Source organism: Bombina bombina, chromosome 5 (genome assembly GCF_027579735.1).
Source record: "Bombina bombina isolate aBomBom1 chromosome 5, aBomBom1.pri, whole genome shotgun sequence".
Classification (NCBI taxonomy): domain Eukaryota; kingdom Metazoa; phylum Chordata; class Amphibia; order Anura; family Bombinatoridae; genus Bombina; species Bombina bombina.
Window position 1 is genome coordinate 987,233,058 of NC_069503.1, and position 21,822 is coordinate 987,254,879.

The following is a 21,822-nucleotide window of genomic DNA, read 5'->3' on the forward strand; positions in this document are numbered from 1 at the left end:
TTTAAAAGAGTAATTAAAGGGATAGGAACTCAAAATTAAACCTGCATGATTCAGATAGAGCATGTAATTTTAAAACACTTTTTAAATGTCACTATTTTTAAATGTGCTTAGTTCTCTTAGTATTCCCTGTTAAAAAAGAATACACACATATCCCACACTAGTGGGAGCTAGCTGCTGATTGGTGCTTGCACACATTTATCTCTTGTGATTGGTTAACTAGATGTGTTCATCTTGTTGCCCCTAGTACAATGCTGTTTCTTCAGCAAATGATAACAAGAGAATAAAGCATTTTTGATAACAAAAGTATATTGGACAGTTGTTTAAAATTGTACATTCTATCCAAATCATGGATAAAAAAAATTGGGATTTCCTGTCCCTTTAATCAGAAGTCTCCTATTTAAATATACTTAACCTGTGTAAGTATTTAAAAGGCAAACTGTACTTCTCTCATCTAGGTATATGCGAAATGATCTGAGCAGACTTCAGATGCGGTGTAGAAATGCTCGAGGTGGCTGTTTAATGGTCTGTTCATTGGAATCAATTGAGAGACATGAGAGAGATTGTGAATACAGCTTCATGTCGTGTATAAATGCTGGTAAATATTTTGTGCAGCAGCGAAGTTATAAACGACAACTGGGAATGTATGATAAATAGTACACTAGCATATTGAAATATAGAATGCAACAGGTTATCTCTCTTAAATGAAATTTATTTTGTGAGTTTTTCTGTAAAGAGATGCTGACTTCTAATTCCTCCAGCTTTCAATTTTTTAGTTGGTTTCTTATTTTGTTTTTATTCTAAGTAACATCGAACTAATGTTTAGGAATAAGCAGAAGTTTATCTGACTTTATAAACAGAGCACAAAGAAATATTACATTATTACATTTAACCCTTTTAATATATATATGTATATATATATATATATATATATATATATACGGCAAGATTACGAGTTTTGCGGTAACAGGGGTGCGTTGCTAACGAGCCTTTTTTTTTTCACCGCTCCCTTAAGACAACGCTGGTATTACAGGTTTTTTTAAACCCGGCGTTAGCCGCCAAAAGTTGAGCGTAGAGCAAAATTTAGCTCCACATCTCACATCAATACCAGCGTTGCTTACGGTAGCGGTAAGCTGGCTAAACATGCTCGTGCACGATTTCCCCATAGAAAACAATGGGGCTTAGCCGGCTGAAAAAAAGTCTAACACCTGCAAAAAAGCAGCGTTCAGCTCCTAACGCAGCCCCATTGATTCCTATGGGGAAACACATTTTATGTGTACACCTAACACCCTAAGATGAACCCAGAGTCTAAACACCCCTAATATTACACTTATTACCCCTAATCTGCCACCCCCGACATTGTCGCCACCTGCATAATAATATTAACCCCTAATCTGCCACTCCGGACACCGCCGCCACCTACATTATACTAATGAACCCCTAATCTGCTGTCTCCAACATCGCAGAACCATACATTATATATATTAACCCCATTAAAAAGATAGGATACGCAATTGACGTAAGGGGATTTGCGGTAAGCTCGAGTCACGGAAGAAAAGTGAGCGGTACACATGTACCTGCCAGACTCGTAATACCAGCAGGCATTAAAGTGTAAGTAAAGTTAAACTGACACTTCGCTACCAATGCAAATAACATCCAAAATAAAGTATAGTTTCATTCATCGTTTTTTTTTAAATACCCTTTTTAATGCGTTAATTTAGTTATTTATTATCCCGTCTACTAACGTCCTTCCTCCACCCGCATAAAAAATTTTTTTCGGTTAGTAGTGACGTTCTCATCCGTATCTAACGGATTGGGTCCCCCACTGGCGTCTACATAGGAATTGATGACTCCCACTTCCTGTTTTGCGCATGCGTTAGAGATTAATCTCTAGTACTCTGGATCCGCGCGTTCACAACTCCCGCATGCGCACTTTGAACATCGATCGGCATCAGACCAAAACATTCTTCTATCTGCGATCCGTTTTTCAAAGTAAGTTTAGACATAATAAAATGCAATCGATATATATATGTACACACTCTTAAAAAATATTTACATATACATTGATATACTGTATCGGAGTGTAGATGGCAGAATTGCGCATGCGCATAGTTCCAAACATCGAGAGCGCGCACGCATAGTCACGCAAACGGCGGTTAGGAGCGCATAAATCATTTAGAGAGACAAAGCAGGAAGAATGCGAGGGGGAGGAGGAAGCGAAGAAAATAGGGTATGAATAAATATAAGATTTACTTGAAAGCAATGTTGTTATTCAAAAAACAAAGTTAGTGACTAGGATGTTGGTCAGATTATATGTTATAAGATGCATTGCACTAAGAAAAACTTTACTTTCACTTTAAAAAGCAGCGTTGGGATCTCTCAATGCTGCTTTTTAAGGCTAATGCAAGACTCGTAATCTAGCCGATAGTGTTTAATATCTGTGTCCCTATTAAAAACTGTGGTGTATATATATATATATATATATATATATATATATACTGTTTAATATATGTGCCCCTATTAAAAACTGTGTAAATAATGCTTATTTTTATTTATTTTTTGTCTATTTTTTGTAAAACTTATGTATCTAAAAATAATTTTTTATCAGAATTAGTTGTAATCAGATAAAACATATTTTGTATTGGACTGTTACTAGTAAGAATTTTTTTCCCCCATTCTCTGCACTTAGGTTGCACAGCTCAGTTTGAGAGAAGGAACCTGGACGGCCATCTGGCTGTGTGTGATCACCGGAGTCGCGAGTGCCCAAATGGATGTGGCTACACTATTCTGAGTGCTGAAGATCTACAACATAATTGCATAGCTGAATTAAGAACAGAGCTAGAGCTTCTAAGGTGACAATATACTTTAGATAAGATAAGGAAAAATAGTAATAGTCAATGACCTAGATTCATTAAAGCTCGCAAGATCAGAAATTTGTAGCTATGAGAAAAGTCAAACCTGCAGACTTCTTATGGTATTCTTTAAAAGGACACGGAAAGCAAAATGAACCTTTCATGTTTCAGACGGAGGGAACAGTTTTAGAAAGCTTTCCAATTTACTTCTATTATCAAATTGACTTCTTTTACTTGGCGTTCTGTGTTGCGATAAAGACTCTTTTCAGGACAGAATCCCTACGTAGGTTCAGGGGGTGTGCACGTCTTGAGAACTAGATGTATGACATTATTGCAAACACATCTGCCATGTGTTTAAGACACATGCATGCTCCTGAACCTACTTAAAGGGACACTGAACCCAATTTTTTTCATTCGGAAATCAGATAGAACCTGCAATTTTAAGCAACTTTCTAATTTACTCCTATTATCAAATTTTCTTCATTTCCTTGGTATGTTTATTTGAAAAGCAAGAATGTAAGTTTAGATGCCGGACCATTTTTGGTGAAGAACCTGGGTTGTTCATGCTGATTGGTGGATAAATTCATCCACCAATAAACAAGTGCTGTCCAGGGTCCACCCTGAACAAGTGCCCCCTGCTACCTCCACAGATGCCAACTCCTCCGCCCGCAACCTCCACCACTGGCTCACAGACTGCGCCAACACCCTTGCCCTTCTTAAGAAACTGTCCACCTGCCAACCCACCAACAAGGCTAGTTGGTTCACCCCTGCTCTCCAGGACTCAAAACGCCACTGCAGGCGATTGGAAAGGACCTGGAGATCCAGCAAGACCCCTTCAAATAAAACAGCCTACAAAGAAGTCATCACTACCCACCACCACCTCATCAAAACCACCAAGAAGACAGCCATCCAAGATAGAATCAATGCCAATGTCCACAACAGCAAGGAGCTATTCACAGTCATCAAGGAATTCTCCAATCCCAACAGCGACACCAACAACATCCCGCCCTCCCAGGACCTCTGCGATAACCTCGCAATGTACTTCCACCACAAGATCGTCTATGACAGCTTCGCGCCTCAGAACTCACCCACCACCGCCTACCCACCAACTCCCACCTATACCTCACCCAAATACACCACCACATACCCCCCACGGACCATCTGGAGCCCCCTCACCACAGAGGACACCATCAGAATCATGACATCTGTAGCATCCTCACAGATCCCCTCCCCCTAATACATCTGTAGCATCCTCACATATCCCCTCCCCCCTAATGTGTCTGCAGCATACTCACATATTCCCTCCCCCTAATACATCTGTAGCATCCTCTCATAGCCCCTTCCCCCTAATATAACTATTATACATGAATAACCAAATAAGGTTTATACACTATTGGCTAATTTGCTTCACACATTGGAGAATGGTGAACCCGATTATTGTATAGAGTGTTTCAAAGAACTTTATATGGTCTTCCTTTCAAAAGAAATGTGTATGGGAGATATGAAGGGTTAAGTAGAAAATCAATCAGGCTAACAGCTGCGTGTAGGGGTGTAACAATACAATGATGTTTTCATTGGTTATGTTTAGTTTATAGGTTAGAGCTCTCAGTCAGTTTTTAGATGCCTGAGGAAACAGCGTACCAGCTGAGAAACTAGTTGCATGATTTTAATACATAGTGGGAACTTTCTGTACACTGTGTTTTTATACTATTTTATTAAAAGTGATTTTATACTTATCACTTGACTGAGAGCCTGTTCTTTTGCTGTTGGAGACTACGCCCCTGACGGAGGTGTGTGAGAGTCCAAGAACAGTGAGCTGGGACACTGAGAGATCCCAGTAGGTGCCACTATGCACGAGTGAGTGCTGCCACACTTGTGAGTACCAGTCTATTGCCATTGTATATATATATATATATATATATATATATATATATACTGCTTGTACGATATTACACTAGGAGGCGCCCTTGTGTGTTTTGTTTGCACCATCACAGATTCCTTTTTTCTGATCTACTTCTGGGAAGGAGCGGCCGTTATCTGAGGACAAAGACACCAAGGAGTGCTAAACCAAGTGGAAGTTTCATCTTTAGAGACTGATCACACCTTGGACTGATAAGTCATAGCATTTAATATGCAATAATTATAGTCACCATTTATATTGTTTATTGTTATTATATAGTGTCATATTGTCATATTGGTCTGTTTTGCGCCCCCTTGAGTGGTGACGTGGGAATGTCATCAGGTTTGTTTTGAGAATCATGAGATCGATCCACTCCGGAGCACCCTCGGACCCATGCCCGCATCACATTTTCAACAAGGCGGGTGACACCATCGCCCCCGAGCTCTGCAGCACCATCAACTGCTCCATCGAAACCGGCACCTTCCTGGATGACTGGAAGCACGCAGAATTAAAACTCCTACTGAAAAAAACGACGGCTGACCCCAATGATCCGAAGAACTACCGCCCAATCTCTCTGCTCCCCTTTGCGGACAAAGTCATTGAGAAGTCCATCAACGCGCAACTCGTTGACTACATCAAAGCCAACCACACCCAGGACCCCTCCCACTCCAGTTTCAGGAGCAACCACAGCACCGAGACCGCCCTCCTTGCCGCCACAGACGACATCCTCGCCCTACTCTACCGAGGAGAGACCGCCGCCCTCATTCTCCTAGACCTCTCAGCAGCATTCGACACAGTCTCCCACCTCACCCTCCACAACCGACTACACAATGCTGACATACACGAAGCCCTGGAATGGATCACCTCCTTCCTCACCGGCAGAACCCAGAAAGTTAGACTCCCACCCTTCACCTCCAAGCACACAGAAATCAGCTGCGGTGTACCCCAAGGTTCTTCGCTGAGCCCCACCCTATTCAACATCTACATGGCCCCTCTTGCCGCCATCGCCCGACGACACAACCTCAACATCGTCTCCTACGCCGACGACACCCAGATAATCATCTCACTCACCAGTGACCCCACCAACCCAAGATAAACGTCCATGAAGGGCTGACAGCAGTTGCCACCTGGATGAGCTACAACTGCCTAAAGCTGAACGCAGACAAGACCGAAGTCCTCCTCCTCGGTTCCACCACATCTTCTTGAAATAACTCCTGGTGGCCTATAGCCCTCGTACACCCTCCAACCCCCACCGAACATGCACGAAATCTAGGCATCATTCTGGACTCATCGCTCTCCATGGACCGGCAAATCAACGCCGTCTTTTCTGCATGCTTCCGCACACTTCACCTGCTGCGAAAGATCGTCAAATGAATCCCAACCGAGACCAGGAAGACTGTCACTCACGCCCTCATCAGCAGCCGACTGGACTACAGTAACGCACTCTATGCCGACTCCACCATCAAGCTCCAAAAGAGACTACAGCGCATCCAGAACGCCTCGGCCAGACTAATCCTCGACATCCCCCGTCAATGCCACATCACCAAACACCTCCGGGACCTGCACTGGCTCCCCATCAACAAAAGAATAACCTTCAAGCTTCTCACCCACACATTCAAGGCCCTCCACAACATCGGTCCCGAATACTTGAACCACCGCGTTACCTTCTACACCCCTGCCAGACAATTTTGATCGGCCGACCAAGCCCTTGCAGTCATCCCCCGCATCAGGAAAACCACAGCGGGAGGCAGATCCTTCTCTCACCTGGCAGCCAAGACGTGGAACACCCTCCCTCTGCACCTCAAATAAGCTACCGCCCTAACTAAGTTCAGAAAGGACCTCAAGACCTGGCTCTTCGACTGAACTGCAACCCTCAGCGCCTTGAGACCCTTACGGGTGAATAGCCGCGCTTTACAAGAACCCGATAGATAGATAGATAGATAGATAGATAGATAGATAGATAGATGGGGTCTAAACCAAAAATTGTCTTGCTCCTTAGGTTAGATGCCTTCTTTTTCAAATAAAGATAGCAAGAGAACAAAGAAAAATTGATAATAGGAGTAAATTAGAAAGTTGCTTAAAATTGCATGCTCTATCTGAATCACGAAAGAAAAAAATTGGGTTCAGTGTCCTTTTAAGTATTTTCTCATGGTAAGGAGCTAAGTTTCAAAGGGTACTAAAATAAAATATCCCTTGGCTTGGGCACATTTAGAGTCTGATCCTAAGGGACAAATACACTCACTGCATGTTTCAGAGCAGTGACAGACTCAGGATAGCCTTACACCTAAGTATTCTTTAATTAATTTACTCTTTTAATCCCACTTCTTAAAGGGACAAGAAACACTTTGAGTTTGATATGAAATATGTTTAATTATACACATGAAATCATTAAAGTATATTGCAAATTTTGGGTTTTCCAGTTCTAAGAATTTGAAATATACGGTGAAATTCTTAACCCTGCTACATATCTGTTCCTAATTTACTTCAGCAGAGGTGATAATATAAGAGACTGAAAAACAAGGCAAGCTTACCAACAAAATGAAAGCAATGAGCCTGGATTGAGTCCTCTAAATAAGACAAGTAGTGGTGGGAATTTGGTTTTTTAAAAACTGTTGCAACAAACAAGGTGTTAATATAGTCAGAAAGTTGTCATGTTTGCAAGATTATTGCAAGACACAGGAAAGTTTTGTAATTACAAGGTGTTTTATGTCCCTTAAAGCTGGAGAATTATCTTCTACACATCTAGCACCATTTCTGTAAACTGATATTTTCACCATTTACCTAAGTGCAACATATTATACATATTTACATGTATCTTAACATCATTTATGTTATTATAAACAAATACATTTTTCTTCAGATCTGAAATGATATGCAGAATAGAGGAAACAAAGCAGGAGATGGAATCTCGACTTGACTCACAAAGGAGACACATGGTGCAGAAAGAGAGCATTTTAATGAGTGAAATTGAAGAACTGAAGGTAGGTCGTATGGTGATCTCAGCTTTATGTGGCGTATGCTCATATACTAGTATATATGGTTTATATACCAGCTTTATATGGCATATGCTCATATACAAGTATATATGGTTTATATACCAGCTTTATATGGCATATGCTCATATACAAGTATATATGGTTTATATACCAGCTTTATATGGCTTATGCTCATATACAAGTTTTATGGTTTATATACCAGCTATATATGGCATATGCTTATATACAAGTTTTATATGGCATATGCTCATATACAATTATATATGGTTTATATACCAGCTTTATATGGCATATGCTCATATACTAGTTTTATGGTTTATATACCAGCTTTATATGGCATATGCTCATATATTAGTTTTATGGTTTATATACTAGCTTTATATGGCATATGCTCATATACAAGTATATATGGTTTATATACCAGCTTTATATGGCATATGCTCATATACTAGTTTTATGTTTTATATACTAGCTTTATATTGCATATGCTCATATACTAGTATATATGGTTTATATACCAGCTTTATATGGCATATGCTCATATACAAGTATATATGGTTTATATACCAGCTGTATTGCTCATATACAAGTATATATGGTTTATATACCAGCTTTATATGGCATATGCTCATATACAAGTATATATGGTTTATATACCAGCTTTATATGGCATATGCTCATATACAAATATATATGGTTTATATATCAGTTTGTTATGATTTTCATGCTAATACACAAACTTTATATGGGTTTTCCTGCTCATATACCCCACATTGTGAGAATAATAGTCTCATGCAAAAAAAAAAACGTAGGAGCTCGACAAGATCATATTCTTTCTTTATCTCTACAAAAGAATAAAAACTTCAGGCAGGAGCAAAGCAACAGCCTATACTATAGTTCTGCACACAAGTAGAAAAAAGATCTAAAGCTGGCAGGAAGAGGGCTGGGATTATACACTCACCAGTGAACATCATGTGATTTCATAAGAACATTAGAGAAAATATTTATCTCACTTTCACATCAATCAATTTGTTTTGCCTAATCTCAGGTGATACAGTATATCGTGTATCTGGGTTAAATCATTATATATAATATATCTTGTTCCCCTTTTCATTTACTCAGCTCTATGGAATATTGTGAAGCTTTTTAAATTTATATAATAAATGATAACAATAAGTATTAGATTTTTATTTATTTTTTGCTCTTATTAATTCTAATTCTATTAGAGCCAAATGTCACGTTTGATGTCTGATGTGCGCAGTCTCCTGGTATCTGAGAGACAACACCGACAAGACCTTGAACAGGCTGATTTGGAGAAACAGGAATTAATGGAGATTTTAAAGGGTCTACAGAAAGAGAGCAGATCAAAAAGCAATACTGGAAACCATAAACCTACTAATATCCATCCACTGACACGCTTTGAGAGTATAAAGAGAAATACCAGGGAAGTCACTATTATCTAACATGCTTGGTATTTAAGCAGTGGCCAATACATTTTGTAAACAAGCGTGGGACACTTTTGTTATTTTTTTCCACCATGTTTAAATGACTTAAAATGCTGCATTTTAGTAATTTGTGAAGAAAACAATGTTATGGTTTCTTCTGTATCACATTCACTGTTAATTAGAAATAATGTATTGATTAAGATACAATTGCAATTTATTATTCATAGTCTGACATGTTTTAAAGGGGAATATGATCACATTCCTTATGCAAGAATGGGCATAGTGTATAAGTGTAAAAGTAAAGATCAGAATTAGATATATTTTAGATATAAAAGTAAAGATTAGATTAGATATAAACATACTTAATGAAAGAAGAATTGTTCTCATATTAGAACCCATTTTAAAATAATTTATATCTAATAATGAAGTCCTAAAAAACAAACTGCTTGTTTCATTAGATCATTTTATTTTTAAACTAAACCCCCTGTATTTAACCTCTAATATAGTTGTTCCTGAGCAGGACACGCCTAGTCATAGGTAGATATGTAAGTATGCTACTCCTGATTGGCTTATAAACGTCTCCTTCTCAGGAGCAACAATGCACTGCACCTGGGTGTATGACTTTAGCTATCTGCCTATGAAAAATATGCAGAAACTGTCTCTTTCTCTTGTAAGGTGTATCCAGTCCACGGATCATCCATTACTTGTGGGATATTCTCATTCCCAACAGGAAGTTGCAAGAGGACACCCACAGCAGAGCTGTAATATAGCTCCTCCTCTAACTGTCATAGCCAGTCATTCTCTTGCAACTCTCAACAAGCAAGGACGTTGTAGGAGAGAGTGGTTAAATATAGCTAGTTTATTTTCTTCAATCAAAAGTTTGTTATTTTTAAATAGTACCGGATTTGTGCTATTTTATCTCAGGCAGTAAATAGAAGAAGAATCTGCCTGAGGTTTCTATGATCTTAGCAGGTTGTAACTAAGATCCATTGCTATTCTCACCTATGTCTGAGGGGATTACACAGATGAGGTAACTTCAGCGAGAGAATGGAGTGTAGTTTATTCTGCTATCAGGTATGTGCAGTTATAATTTTTTCTAGAGATGGAAAACACTAGAATATGCTGCTGATACCGGATTAATGTAAGTTGAGCCTGAATACAGTGATTTAATAACGACTGGTATCATGCTTACTCCCAGGGGTAATACCCTTATGATATTTACAATATAAAACGTTTGCTGGCATGTTTAATCGTTTTTATATATGCTTTGGTGATAAAACTTTATTGGGGCCTAGTTTTTTCCACATGGCTGGCTTAAATTTTGACTAGAAACAATTTCCACTGTTGTAGTATAAAAGTTACAGTTGGTGCAGTTAAAATTACAAACTGTGACATCCAACTTCCCTCAAAGGCCCTCTGAATGCTATAGGACATCTCTAAAGGGCCCAAAGGCTTTCCAAAGTCGTTTATTGGGGAAGGTAGGGCCACAGCTTGCTGTGGCAGTTGGTTGTGACTGTTAAAAAACGTCTATTTCGTTTTTTTTTTTTATCCGTTTGCAAGTGGGTGCAATGCTCTGTTAGCCTATTATACACACTGTAAAAATTTTGTTTGATTTACTGCATTTTTTCACTGTTTTTCAAATTCTGACAAAATTTGTTTCTCTTAAAAGGCACAGTACCGTTTTTTATATTTGCTTGTTAACTTGATTTAAAGTGTTTTCCAAGCTTGCTAGTCTCATTGCTATTCTGTATAAACATGTCTGACATAGAAGAAACTCCTTGTTTATTATGTTTAAAAGCCATGGTGGAACCCCCTCTTAGAATGTGTACCAAATGTACTGATTTCATTTTATGCTATAAAGATCATTTTCTGTCTTTAAAAAATGTATCACCAGAGGAATCTGACGAGGGTGAAGTTATGCCGACTAACTTTCCCCACGTGTCAGACCCTTTGACTCCCGCTTAAGGGACTCACGCTCAAATGGCGCCAAGTACATCTAGTGCGCCCATAGCGTTTACTTTACAAGACATGGCGGCAGTCATGGATAATACACTGTCAGCGGTATTAGCCAGACTACCTGAACTTAGAGGTAAGCGAGATAGCTCTGGGGTGAGACAAAATGCAGAGCATACTGACGCTTTAAGAACCATGTCTGATACTGCCTCACAATATGCAGAAGCTGAGGAAAGAGAGCTTCAGTCAGTGGGTGATGTTAATGACTCAGGAAAGATACCTGATTCTAATATTTCTACATTTAAATTTAATCCGCGTGTTGCTTAGGGAGGTTTTAGCTGCTCTGAATGACTGTGATACCATTGCAGTGCCAGAGAAATTGTGTAGACTGGATAAATACTTTGCAGTGCCGGTGTGTACTGATGTTTTTCCAAATACCTAAAAGGTTTACAGAAATTATTAATAAGGAATGGGATAGACCAGGTGTGCCGTTCTCTTCCCCTCCTATTTTTAGAAAAATGTTTCCAATAGACGCCACCACATGGGACTTATGGCAGACAGTCCCTAAGGTGGAGGGAGCAGTTTCTACTCTAGTAAAGCGTACTACTATCCCTGTCGAGGACAGTTGTGTTTTTTTTTTTAGATCCAATGGATAAAAAATTAGAGGTTACCTTAAGAAAATATTTATTCAAAAAAGTTTTTTTCCTACAGCCCCTTGCATGCATTGCCCCTGTCACTGCTGCTGCGGCGTCTCTGGAAGAGGCTTTACAGGTAGCGACTCCATTGGATGACATACTTGGCAAACTTAGAGCACTTAAGCTAGCCAATTCTTTTATTCTGATGTCATTGTTCATTTGACTAAACTAACGGCTAAGAATTCTGGTTTTGCTATACAGGCGCACAGAGCGCTATGGCTTAGATCATGGTCAGCTGACGTGACTTCAAAATCTAAGCTACTTAACATTCCCTTCAAGGGGCAGACCCTATTCGGGCCTGGTTGAAAGAGATTATTGCTAATATCACTGGAGGAAAAGGTCATGCCCTTCCTCAGGACAGGTCCAAATCTAGGGCCAAACAGTCTAATTTTCGTGCCTTTCAAAACTTCAAGGCAGGTGCAGCATCAACTTCCTCTAATAATAAACAAGAGGGAACTTTTGCTCAATCCAAGACGGTCTGGAGACCAAACCTGACATAGAAAAAAGGTAAGCAGGTAAAAAAGCCTGCTGCTGCCTCTAAGACAGCATGATGGAACGGCCCCCTATCCGGGAACGGATCTAGTAGGGGGCAGACTTTCACTCTTTGCCCAGGCGTGGGCAAGAGATGTTCAGGATCCCTGGGCGTTGGAAATTATATCCCAGGGATATCTTCTGGACTTCAAAGCTTCCCCCCCAAAAGGGAGATTTCACCTTTCACAATTATCTGCACACCAGATAAAGAGAGAGGCATTCTTACACTGTGTACGAGTCTTCCTAGTTATGGGAGTGATCCATCCAGTTCCAAAGGAGGAACAGGGACAGGGTTTTTACTCAAATCTGTTTGTGGTTCCCAAAAAAGAGGGAACCTTCAGACCAATTTTGGATCTAAAGATCTTAAACAAATTCCTCAAAGTTCCGTCGTTCAAGATGGAAACTATTCGTACCATCCTACCACTGATCCAGGAGGGTCAATATATGACTACAGTGGATCTAAAGGATGCTTATCTTCACATTCCGATACACAAAGATCATCATCGGTTTCTCAGGTTTGCCTTTTAAGACAGGCATTACCAGTTGTAGCTCTTCCCTTGGGATTAGCTACAGCCCCAAGAATCTTTACAAAGGTTCTAGGGTCACTTATGGCGGTCCTAAGGCCGCGGGGCATAGCAGTAGCCCCTTATTTAGACGACATCCTGATACAGGCGTCAAACTTCCAAATTGCCAAGTCTCATACGGATGTAGTACTGGCATTTCTGTGGTCGCATGGGTGGAAAGTGAACGAGGAAAAGAGTTCTCTATCCCCACTCACAAGAGTTTCCTTTCTAGGGACTCTGATAGATTCTGTAGAAATTAAAATTCACCTGACGGAGTCCAGGTTATCAAAGCTTCTAAATTCCTGCCGGAAGTAATCGGCTTAATGGTAGCGGCAATGGACATAGTGCTGTTTGCACGCTTACATCTCAGACCACTGCAACTATGCATGCTCAGTCAGTGGAGCGGGGATTACACAGATTTGTCCCCTCAACTGAATCTGGACCAAGAGACCAGGGATTCTCTTCTCTGGTGGCTATCTCAGGTCCATCTGTCCAAAGGTATGACCTTTCGCAGGCCAGATTGGACAATTGTTACGACAGATGCCAGCCTTCTAGGTTGGGGTGCAGTCTGGAACTCCCTGAAGGCTCAGGGATAGTGGACTCAGGAGGAGTCTCTCCTTCCATTAAATATTCTGGAACTAAGAGCGATATTCAAGGCTCTTCAGGCTTGGCCTCAGTTAGCAACTCTGAGGTACATCAGATTTCAGTCGGACAACATCACGACTGTAGCTTACATCAACCATCAAGGGGGAACGAGAAGTTCCCTAGAGATGTTAGAAGTTTAAAAAATAATTCGCTGGGCAGAGATTCACTCTTGCCACCTATCAGCTATCCATATCCCAGGTGTAGAGCACTGGGAGGCGGATTTTCTAAGTCGTCAGACTTTTCATCCGGGAGAGTGGGAACTCCATCCGGAGGCATTTGCACAACTGATTCATTGTTGGGGCAAACCAGAACTGGATCTCATGGCGTCTCGCCAGAACGCCAAGCTTCCGTGTTACGGATCCAGGGATCCCAAGGCGACACTGATAGATGCTCTAGCAGCGCCCTGGTCTTTCAACCTGGCTTATGTGTTTCCACCGTTTCCTCTGCTCCCTCGACTGATTGCCAAGATCAAGCAGGAGAGAGCATCAGTGATTCTGATAGCACCTGCGTGGCCACGCAGGACCTGGTATGCAGATCTAGTGGACATGTCATCCTTTCCACCATGGTCTCTGCCTCTGAAACAGGACCTTCTTCTTCAGGGTCCTTTCAACCATCCAAATCTAATTTCTCTGAGGCTGACTGCCTGGAGATTGAAGGCTTGATTTTATTAAAGCGTGGCTTCTCCGAGTCAGTTATTGATACCTTAAGACAGGCACGAAAGCCTGTCACCAGGAAAATTTACCATAAGGTATGGCGTAGATATCTTTATTGGTGTGAATCCAAGGGATACTCATGGAGTAAGGTCAGGATTGCTAGGATATTATCTTTTCTCCAAGAAGGTTTGGAAAAAGGATTGTCAGCTAATTAAGCGTCTGGCAGATGTTCCAGACGTTCAGGCATTTTGTCAGGCTTTAGTTAGAATCAAGCCTGTGTTTAAACCTGTTGCTCCACCATGGAGCTTAAACTTGGTTCTTAAGGTTCTTCAAGGAGTTCCGTTTGAACCTCTTCATTCCATAGATATCAAGCTTTTATCTTGGAAAGTTCTTTTTTTGGTAGCTATTTCCTCGGCTCGTAGAGTCTCTGAGCTATCTGCCTTACAATGTGATTCTCCTTATCTGATTTTTCATACGGATAAGGTAGTCCTGCGTACCAAACCTGGGTTCTTACCTAAGGTGGTATCTAACAAGAATATCAATCAAGAGATTGTTGTTCCATCCTTGTGTTACACAATTTGGACGTGGTCCGTGCTTTAAAGTTTTACTTACAAGCTACTAAAGATTTTCGTCAAACATCTGCTTTGTTTGTTGTCTACTCTGGACAGAGGAGAGGTCAAAAGGCTTCGGCAACCTCTTTTTCTTTTTGACTAAGAAGCTTAATCCGCTTAGCCTATGAGACTGCTGGACAGCAACCTCCTGAAAGGATTACAGCTCATTCCACTAGAGCTGTGGCTTCCACTTGGGCCTTTAAAAATGAGGCTTCTTTTGATCAGATTTGCAAGGCGACGACTTGGTCTTCGCTTCATATTTTTTCAAAATTTTACAAATTTGATACTTTTGCTTCTTCGGAGGCTATATTTGGGAGAAAGGTTTTACGGGCAGTGGTTCCTTCCATTTAAGTTCCTGCCTTGTCCCTCCCTTCATCCGTGTACTTTAGCTTTGGTATTTGTATCCCACAAGTAATGGATGATCCGTGGACTGGATACACCTTACAAGAGAAAACACAATTTATGCTTACCTGATAAATTTATTTCTCTTGTGGTGTATCCAGTCCACGGCCCGCCCTGTCATTTTAAGGCAGGTAATTTTTAAATTTAAACTACAGTAACCACTGCACCCTATGGTTCCTCCTTTCTCGGCTTGTTTTCGGTCGAATGACTGGCTATGACAGTTAGGGGAGGAGCTATATTACAGCTCTGCTGTGGGTGTCCTCTTGCAACTTCCTGTTGGGAATGAGAATATCCCACAAGTAATGGATGATTCGTGGACTGGATACACCACAAGAGAAATAAATTTATCAGGTAAGCATAAATTGTGTTTTTCCAGCTAAAAAATCATCCATGCACCCATGATTTACCTCATTAATAAGAGAAGCACACTTGAAACCTTCTCAGTATAAGCAGTTGCATAAAAAATGTATAAGATGCAGTTGCAACATGGTAGCTGCTTTTTTGGAACATATTGGTGTTCTATGATATTATTATGTTCAGTACTTTTGCATTTTAATCTGAGGATGCCGATAAATAGTGTGTTATGGTCTTAAAGAGACATAAAAGTGTATTTCATATGAGAATTTTAACCCATTGAATGCTAAGCACTTTCCCACCTGGGTGCTAAGCTTTTTAAAGTTTTTATTTAATTATTTTATTTTTTGGGAAAAAAAATTAACTTCTTTTTTTCTTCAGATCCCCAAGACTTACTTTTCCAACGGTGGGTCTTGGGGGCTTGTAGCTGCTTAGATGCCTGAGATACAGGCTTCTAAGCAGCATGCCCCCTGCTCCTATACTTAACATTGTTAAGTATGAATAAAGTTGCGTGGTGACGTCATCACGTCATTGCGCATCGTAATCACACATAACGTGAGGCGTCGGGGTAGGAGCGGGTGGGAGCCCCCAGATCTCCCTCAAGGCTCTGAGCCGTCGTTAGCACCAGAGTGGGAAACTGCGATGGCTCAGAGCCGTCATTAGCCCTCAAGGGGTAAAACAAAATCCTCTTTCACTCTAAACATGGTGTATAATTGTTTAAAGCATTTGCTGTCTTCTTACCAACCATGTTATATCTAGAGGGTTTTGTAAACCCTTGTTTAAAAAAGGAGATTCTCCTGTTTCAAATGATGATTCTCATAGGTCTGTTGAATTATTTTTGGTGATGCGAGAGGCATAGTTTCAGAGCACTGTAACATTAATTTTTCTAAACTGGGTATGACTTTAAAAGCTTTGATTTTCATCCTAATGGGAAAGAGTCCACAGCCGCATTCATTACTTTTGGGAAATAAGAACCTGGCCACAAGGATGAAGCAAAGACACCCCAGCCAAAGACTTAAATACTCCTCCCACTTCCCTCATCCCTCAGTCATTCTTTGTCTTTCGTCCCAGGAGGTTGGCAGAGAAGTGTCAGAATTTGTTTTGTCTCTCATGGAGGGTACTACTCTTCGCAATGGGACAGGAGTTTTAAGTAGCCGTATAAGCTTCTCACTGAGAGCCTGGGTGAAAGTTAGAGTCCGGAGATGCATGGAGAGCTCTCCTGTGCGACACCATCCCGACTCATATTAACAGCAATCGGCGTTGACGAGTTTCGCAGACTGCTTTTTTCTCTCTAGTCCATGTCATGAGCGATGCTATGACCTGTCACGCTTGAAGGGCCATGTTCCTGTTCAACGGCGTAGATTCTGGTAAGATCATTTCGTTTTTTGTTATATCATGTTAACACAGAAGACAGGGTCACAGTGTGGCGCTTTTTATCTTTATAGAATCAAGGATTAATATCTCCTTAGGGGGATTATTGAACAGGGGGGAATAATAATCTTATGTGTTTATTTGATTTTAAGCTGCTCTTAGGCTGTTATGAAATATACAGGTTTCACTTTCACTTTGAGAGCCATGCAGCTTACAAGCTTGGCACGCTTTCTCTCATAGCAGGGACGGTCCTACATTGTGCACTATGTGATTCATTCCCTCCTTCATGACTATCAGAGAGGAGTCATACATCTCTGTACTGTCTAGATCATAGGAGGTGGTGAGTGCCCCAGCCATGGGGTTATAGGGGTGCTGTTATTTTATTTAAAAAAAAAAAAAAAAAGGATGTTTTATCTATCTAGTTCTACGGTTATTGCACTAGTGATGGAGTATTCGGTTTCTTTAGAGGACACTCCCTCTATTCCTAAAGAGCAATTCCTGTTTATATGGGGAGGAGGCCCTAGTTCCCCCTCTCAATTATGTTCCATATGCCTTGATAAAGTGATATCAAACATGTTTGATATCACAGAGCCGTCCACCTCTGAGGAGTTGACGTTCAGTGAGGTGCGTACCACACATTGTTATCTCTATACACATGCAGTTTTCCCATAGCTTTGCTGATCCTCTATCTGGAGGGGGCTTTTTTTTTCTCCAGACGTTACTGCGCAGTTCAGACGGCGGTGTCTGTGGCCTTAATGCTTTACCTCACCCTGCTAAGCGCAAACAAAAGGTTACATATTGCACTCCTTCCCAGAGTACATCAAATAATTTTTGGATCAGAGTCTGCTGCCTCTCCACCTCCAGCTGCGGAGGAACCAGACTTTAGTTTTAGGAATTTGCACTTCTTCTAAAGGAAGTTTTTGGCGAGTTCAAGGGTTCCAGAGGTCATATTGCCTGATGAACCTTTATTTCCTAAAATGAATAGAGTTTGAGGACAGGGTGGTGCCTTGCCTTCCCTGCTCCTGTTGTCCGGATATTTCACCTTGGACTGTACAGTTCCCTGCGGGTGCGACTGTCCCTGAGTGTTGTGCCTTTCATTACAGAATTGCACGCATTCGCTGTCTGCTCTTCGAATGGCGCACCTCATTAGACATGTGGGAATGATTGCCTTGTATTTTATTTTCATCCGATAGGATGTCCTGTCTGTTTTCCTTTTTCCCCTCTGAGGGAGGATTTATGTGATTTGATGGTTAGGACCCGGATTGCAGGCTGGTCCTGTTTGGGTTCAGTTCTGTCTGGTAGCTGTTCGGACATGTGGCGCCGCTCTGCTTGGCTGGTCCGGTAGAGGCGCCGAGTTCTCATGTTATTCTCTGTGTTCAACTAAGCATTCTAGAGGACCGGTGGGTCCGTGAGGCAGGAGGCATTGTCTCAGTCCTTATAGCCTTCAATTTGGATGACTGGGTCAGTGGAGTTCCGCTGCGTCTCTCTTGTGTCTGGGGTTGTCAGACCGTAGAGCTCCTTGTAAAGCACAAAAGAAAACAAGGGAGCACCTGGAGATGGCCGTTACACAGTGATTTAATTGAAAAAAGAATGAACAGGGTACAGAAGTAACAAAGAATATTCAGGGAAACGTCCCTATTAAAATAAACACCCAATACAGAGATGGAAGTGCAGAAAAAATGAGCTAAATGACAAAACAGCGGCTAACGCATTTCGGCGTGAGCCTTACTCATAGCCTCATAGCGTTAGCCGCTGTTTTGTCATTTAGCTCATTTTTTCTGCACTTCCATCTCTGTATTGGGTGTTCTTCTGGACTTAGTTCTCAGACGCTAGTAGTTTATTGGGTAGTTCAGCTGCCTTGCAGTGGATGGGTTGCAGATTGTGACCAGCTGCAGCTATTGCACTGGGCATGGTCTCCTTGGGCTTTGCTCGGAGCTGGGGATGCTATGCTTCCTTTTCTCTCTATGATCCTCTGATTGTATGGAGGTGATGCGGAAACCAGCCTTTGCTCAAGTGATTTTGGCCTCGGGGTATCCCCTTGCTTGTTCTCCTGCGGCTGTTTGAGAGTCTATGGGCTCTAGTGTCGTTGTACAACTTTTAACGCCTTAGCTCCTTTGGAGCATTGGACTTTGGCACGGGATGGTTTCTTCCTTGGGTCGGACTTGCGAGTTATCTCGTTATCTGGGTTGATCTGGATATTGAATTGATATCTCCCTGTGGTCTGGTTTTTTATATCAGACGGGGTGTTAAGTTCTCGGATATTGTTTGTTTAAACAATTGGGGGCTCAGATCTGTTTTCTCCCTGGTGCTTCCGGTTTCTGAGGCTTCACTCAGTGTTTTCCTTTGTGGAGTTGTTGCCGGACTTTTTTGGCTCTAGGGCTGGTTCCTGGGAACTTGGGCTATATCCTTTTACTTGGACTAATTGACCTGGTCACGGTTGGCCAGGTTGTCTGAGTGCTGATGCTCATTGGGCTGGACTTACGTCTTTATGGTCGGTTTCCCTTGGTCAGCTTGCTGTGGTAACCTTATAGATTCACTGCTCTGCAGGTGAATGGGTTTGCAGTGTCTCTGCTGCAGCTATTGCACATTGGATGTGTGTTAGCAAGTTTATTCCTTAGGGGGATTCCTTCCAAGTTCATCTGCATTGGAGATTGATCTCTCCTTTAGCCCGTGGCTTTTTGACTTGTGGGCAGGTGCTCTGCCTTTTTGGCCCCATCCCTTTTCTTAGGTGGGGGGGGGCTTATTCTCCTTCTTATGGAGGTGTTGTCCTTTGTCTAGGGATTCTCTTGGATTCAGGAGGTTGGAACTGAGAGGGGTTGTTACGTTCCATCTGGAGTCTTGCTGACTCCGTGTTGAGACTATGGTGGGCCTTTTATTAGATTCCTTTGTGTCTACGGCCTTGTCTGTTTCTAAGGAGTTGGGTTGGCACCCGTGCTCTGTTGGGATGGCTGTGGCCATTCTTCCGCTTGTTTTTGAGCTGGTGTTGGGGTTCTTCTGTTCCCCTGTTTCAGAACTGCCGATGCTTGGGCTGGCCTGACTGGGAGTGGGTTCTGAGATGCATTGTCATCTTCAGGATCTAGGTTGGCATAGTATCTAGCTCCCTGGGCTTGCAGGCAGAAGGTCCAGGGTTACCATACACCTTCGGGTTCTGGGTGTAACCTCTCTCTCTTGGGGGTGCAGTGGGCCTCGTTGAGGTTATGTGCTTCCCCTTTTGGAGCCCTGTGTGTAGGTCTGGCGGCTTTGATTGCCTAGAGTGTGCCATCTGTCTGGGAGTTTTTTTTGCAATCTGTTCTCTTGCTGGCCGCTTTTTACTTCACAGCAAGTATTCTTCGGTGCCATCCTGATGATGGTTGCGTGTTCTTGATTCAGGGTTTTTCGTTCGGGTCTGTTACACGTTCTTTTTTGTCTGAATACTTTAGTTTTCTTAGTTCGGACGATGTGAGGACTTTATCTTCAGTTTCTCTGTTTAGATGCCCGGTCCTAACCCTCTGGTTTCTGCTTGGTCTGGGCGTAGCCTCCCCTTGTCTGCCAGAATCCATTGTGATCTTTGTAAGCTGGGCTCGCTATTGGGGGTTTTCCTTTTATGGATTTTGCGGTTTCCCTTCGGTTCTTCCATGCCCTATCCCTTGGGGAGTTTAGGCTGATGTTCCCCTCTTTAGTGAGGGGTGAGCAGTGAGGGACTGACTGTTGGGCGACAGTGTTTCTTGGAGGACTGTGGCTCTATTGAGTCCGATTTTGCAGTCTCTAGCTAGGCTTCTGGACTATCTGCTGGTCAGTGTCCTTGGGGCCTTTCCTTTTTAACGTTTTCTCGGCTTTGGACGAAGCAGGGTTTTGGTTAGGTAGTGGTTTCAGGCTTGGTGCTCTCAGAATGGGCCTCGTATTGTACCCTCCCGTTTTGGCATTTAGTGTCCTCTTTAGCTTGGGTATAGTTTTCCCAAAAGTAATGAATGAGGCTGTGGACTCTTTCCCATTAGGAAAAAAAACATAAATTGTGCTTGCCTGATAATTTAATTTTCTTCCGTGGGAAAGAGTCCACAGCCCCCCTGTTTTTTATGTGGGGCGTCTTAGTTGTATTCTTCTGGCATCTTTTCACCTGATATTTCTTCTACTGTTCCTTGTTCCTCGGCAGAATGACTGAGGGATGAGGGAAGTGGGAGGAGTATTTAAGCCTTTGGCTGGGGTGTCTTTGCCTCCTCCTGGTGGCCAGGTTCTTATTTCCCAAAAGTAATGAATGCGGCTTTGGACTCTTTCCCACGGAAGAAAATTAAATTATCAGGAAAGCATAATTTATGTTTTTGTCAAGTTATACTTTTGTTTACTGCCTGCCCTCAGGAACCATACTTTAGACTTTAATCCAGGGAATCATACCTCTCATGTACTCTTTTGTACCTTCATTCTATAAATATATGTTGGTTTAAACAAACTGAAAAATGTGTTTTATGATTTCCAATGCCAGAAAACAAATAAGCTTGATGATCAGTTCATGTGACCTTTCATTAACTGCAATGACCAAAACTACAAAACAAGAAAAACGAAAAAAGACCAAGAAAAGGGGGCCAGATTGATGGCAAATGTCAATATTTTTTTATGGAACAAGGTTTATGTATTTAGTTTCTCGGTTCAACGGTGCACTTAATCCTGGTATTGGACCCACTGATTTACTAGTGACATGATACAGGTGAAGTAGCAATTTTGGTTATATAAGCTTAGGTCAGTAAATGGCAAATGGAGTAACTAGAAAAAGAGGTACTGAAGTGATTGTACAATCTGGCTATGTAAGGTCAAGACAGAAAATGGCAACAAAGGTATCTTGAACAAGAAGGAATACAAGGTTGGTACAAACTGTTGCACATC

At 41.7% G+C, this 21,822-nt stretch overlaps 1 protein-coding gene across 1 annotated transcript; it reads left to right on the forward strand.

Annotated features, from left to right (window-relative positions):
* Positions 1-480: 480 nt before the first annotated feature.
* LOC128659595 (RING finger protein 151-like) lies at positions 481-9,404 on the forward strand. Its single transcript, XM_053713181.1, has 4 exons — positions 481-595; positions 2,687-2,849; positions 7,610-7,730; positions 8,972-9,404. The coding sequence occupies exons 1-4, from the start codon at positions 487-489 to the stop codon at positions 9,206-9,208; spliced, it is 630 nt and encodes a 209-aa protein (XP_053569156.1). The 5' UTR covers positions 481-486; the 3' UTR covers positions 9,209-9,404.
* The last annotated feature ends 12,418 nt before the right edge of the window (positions 9,405-21,822 follow it).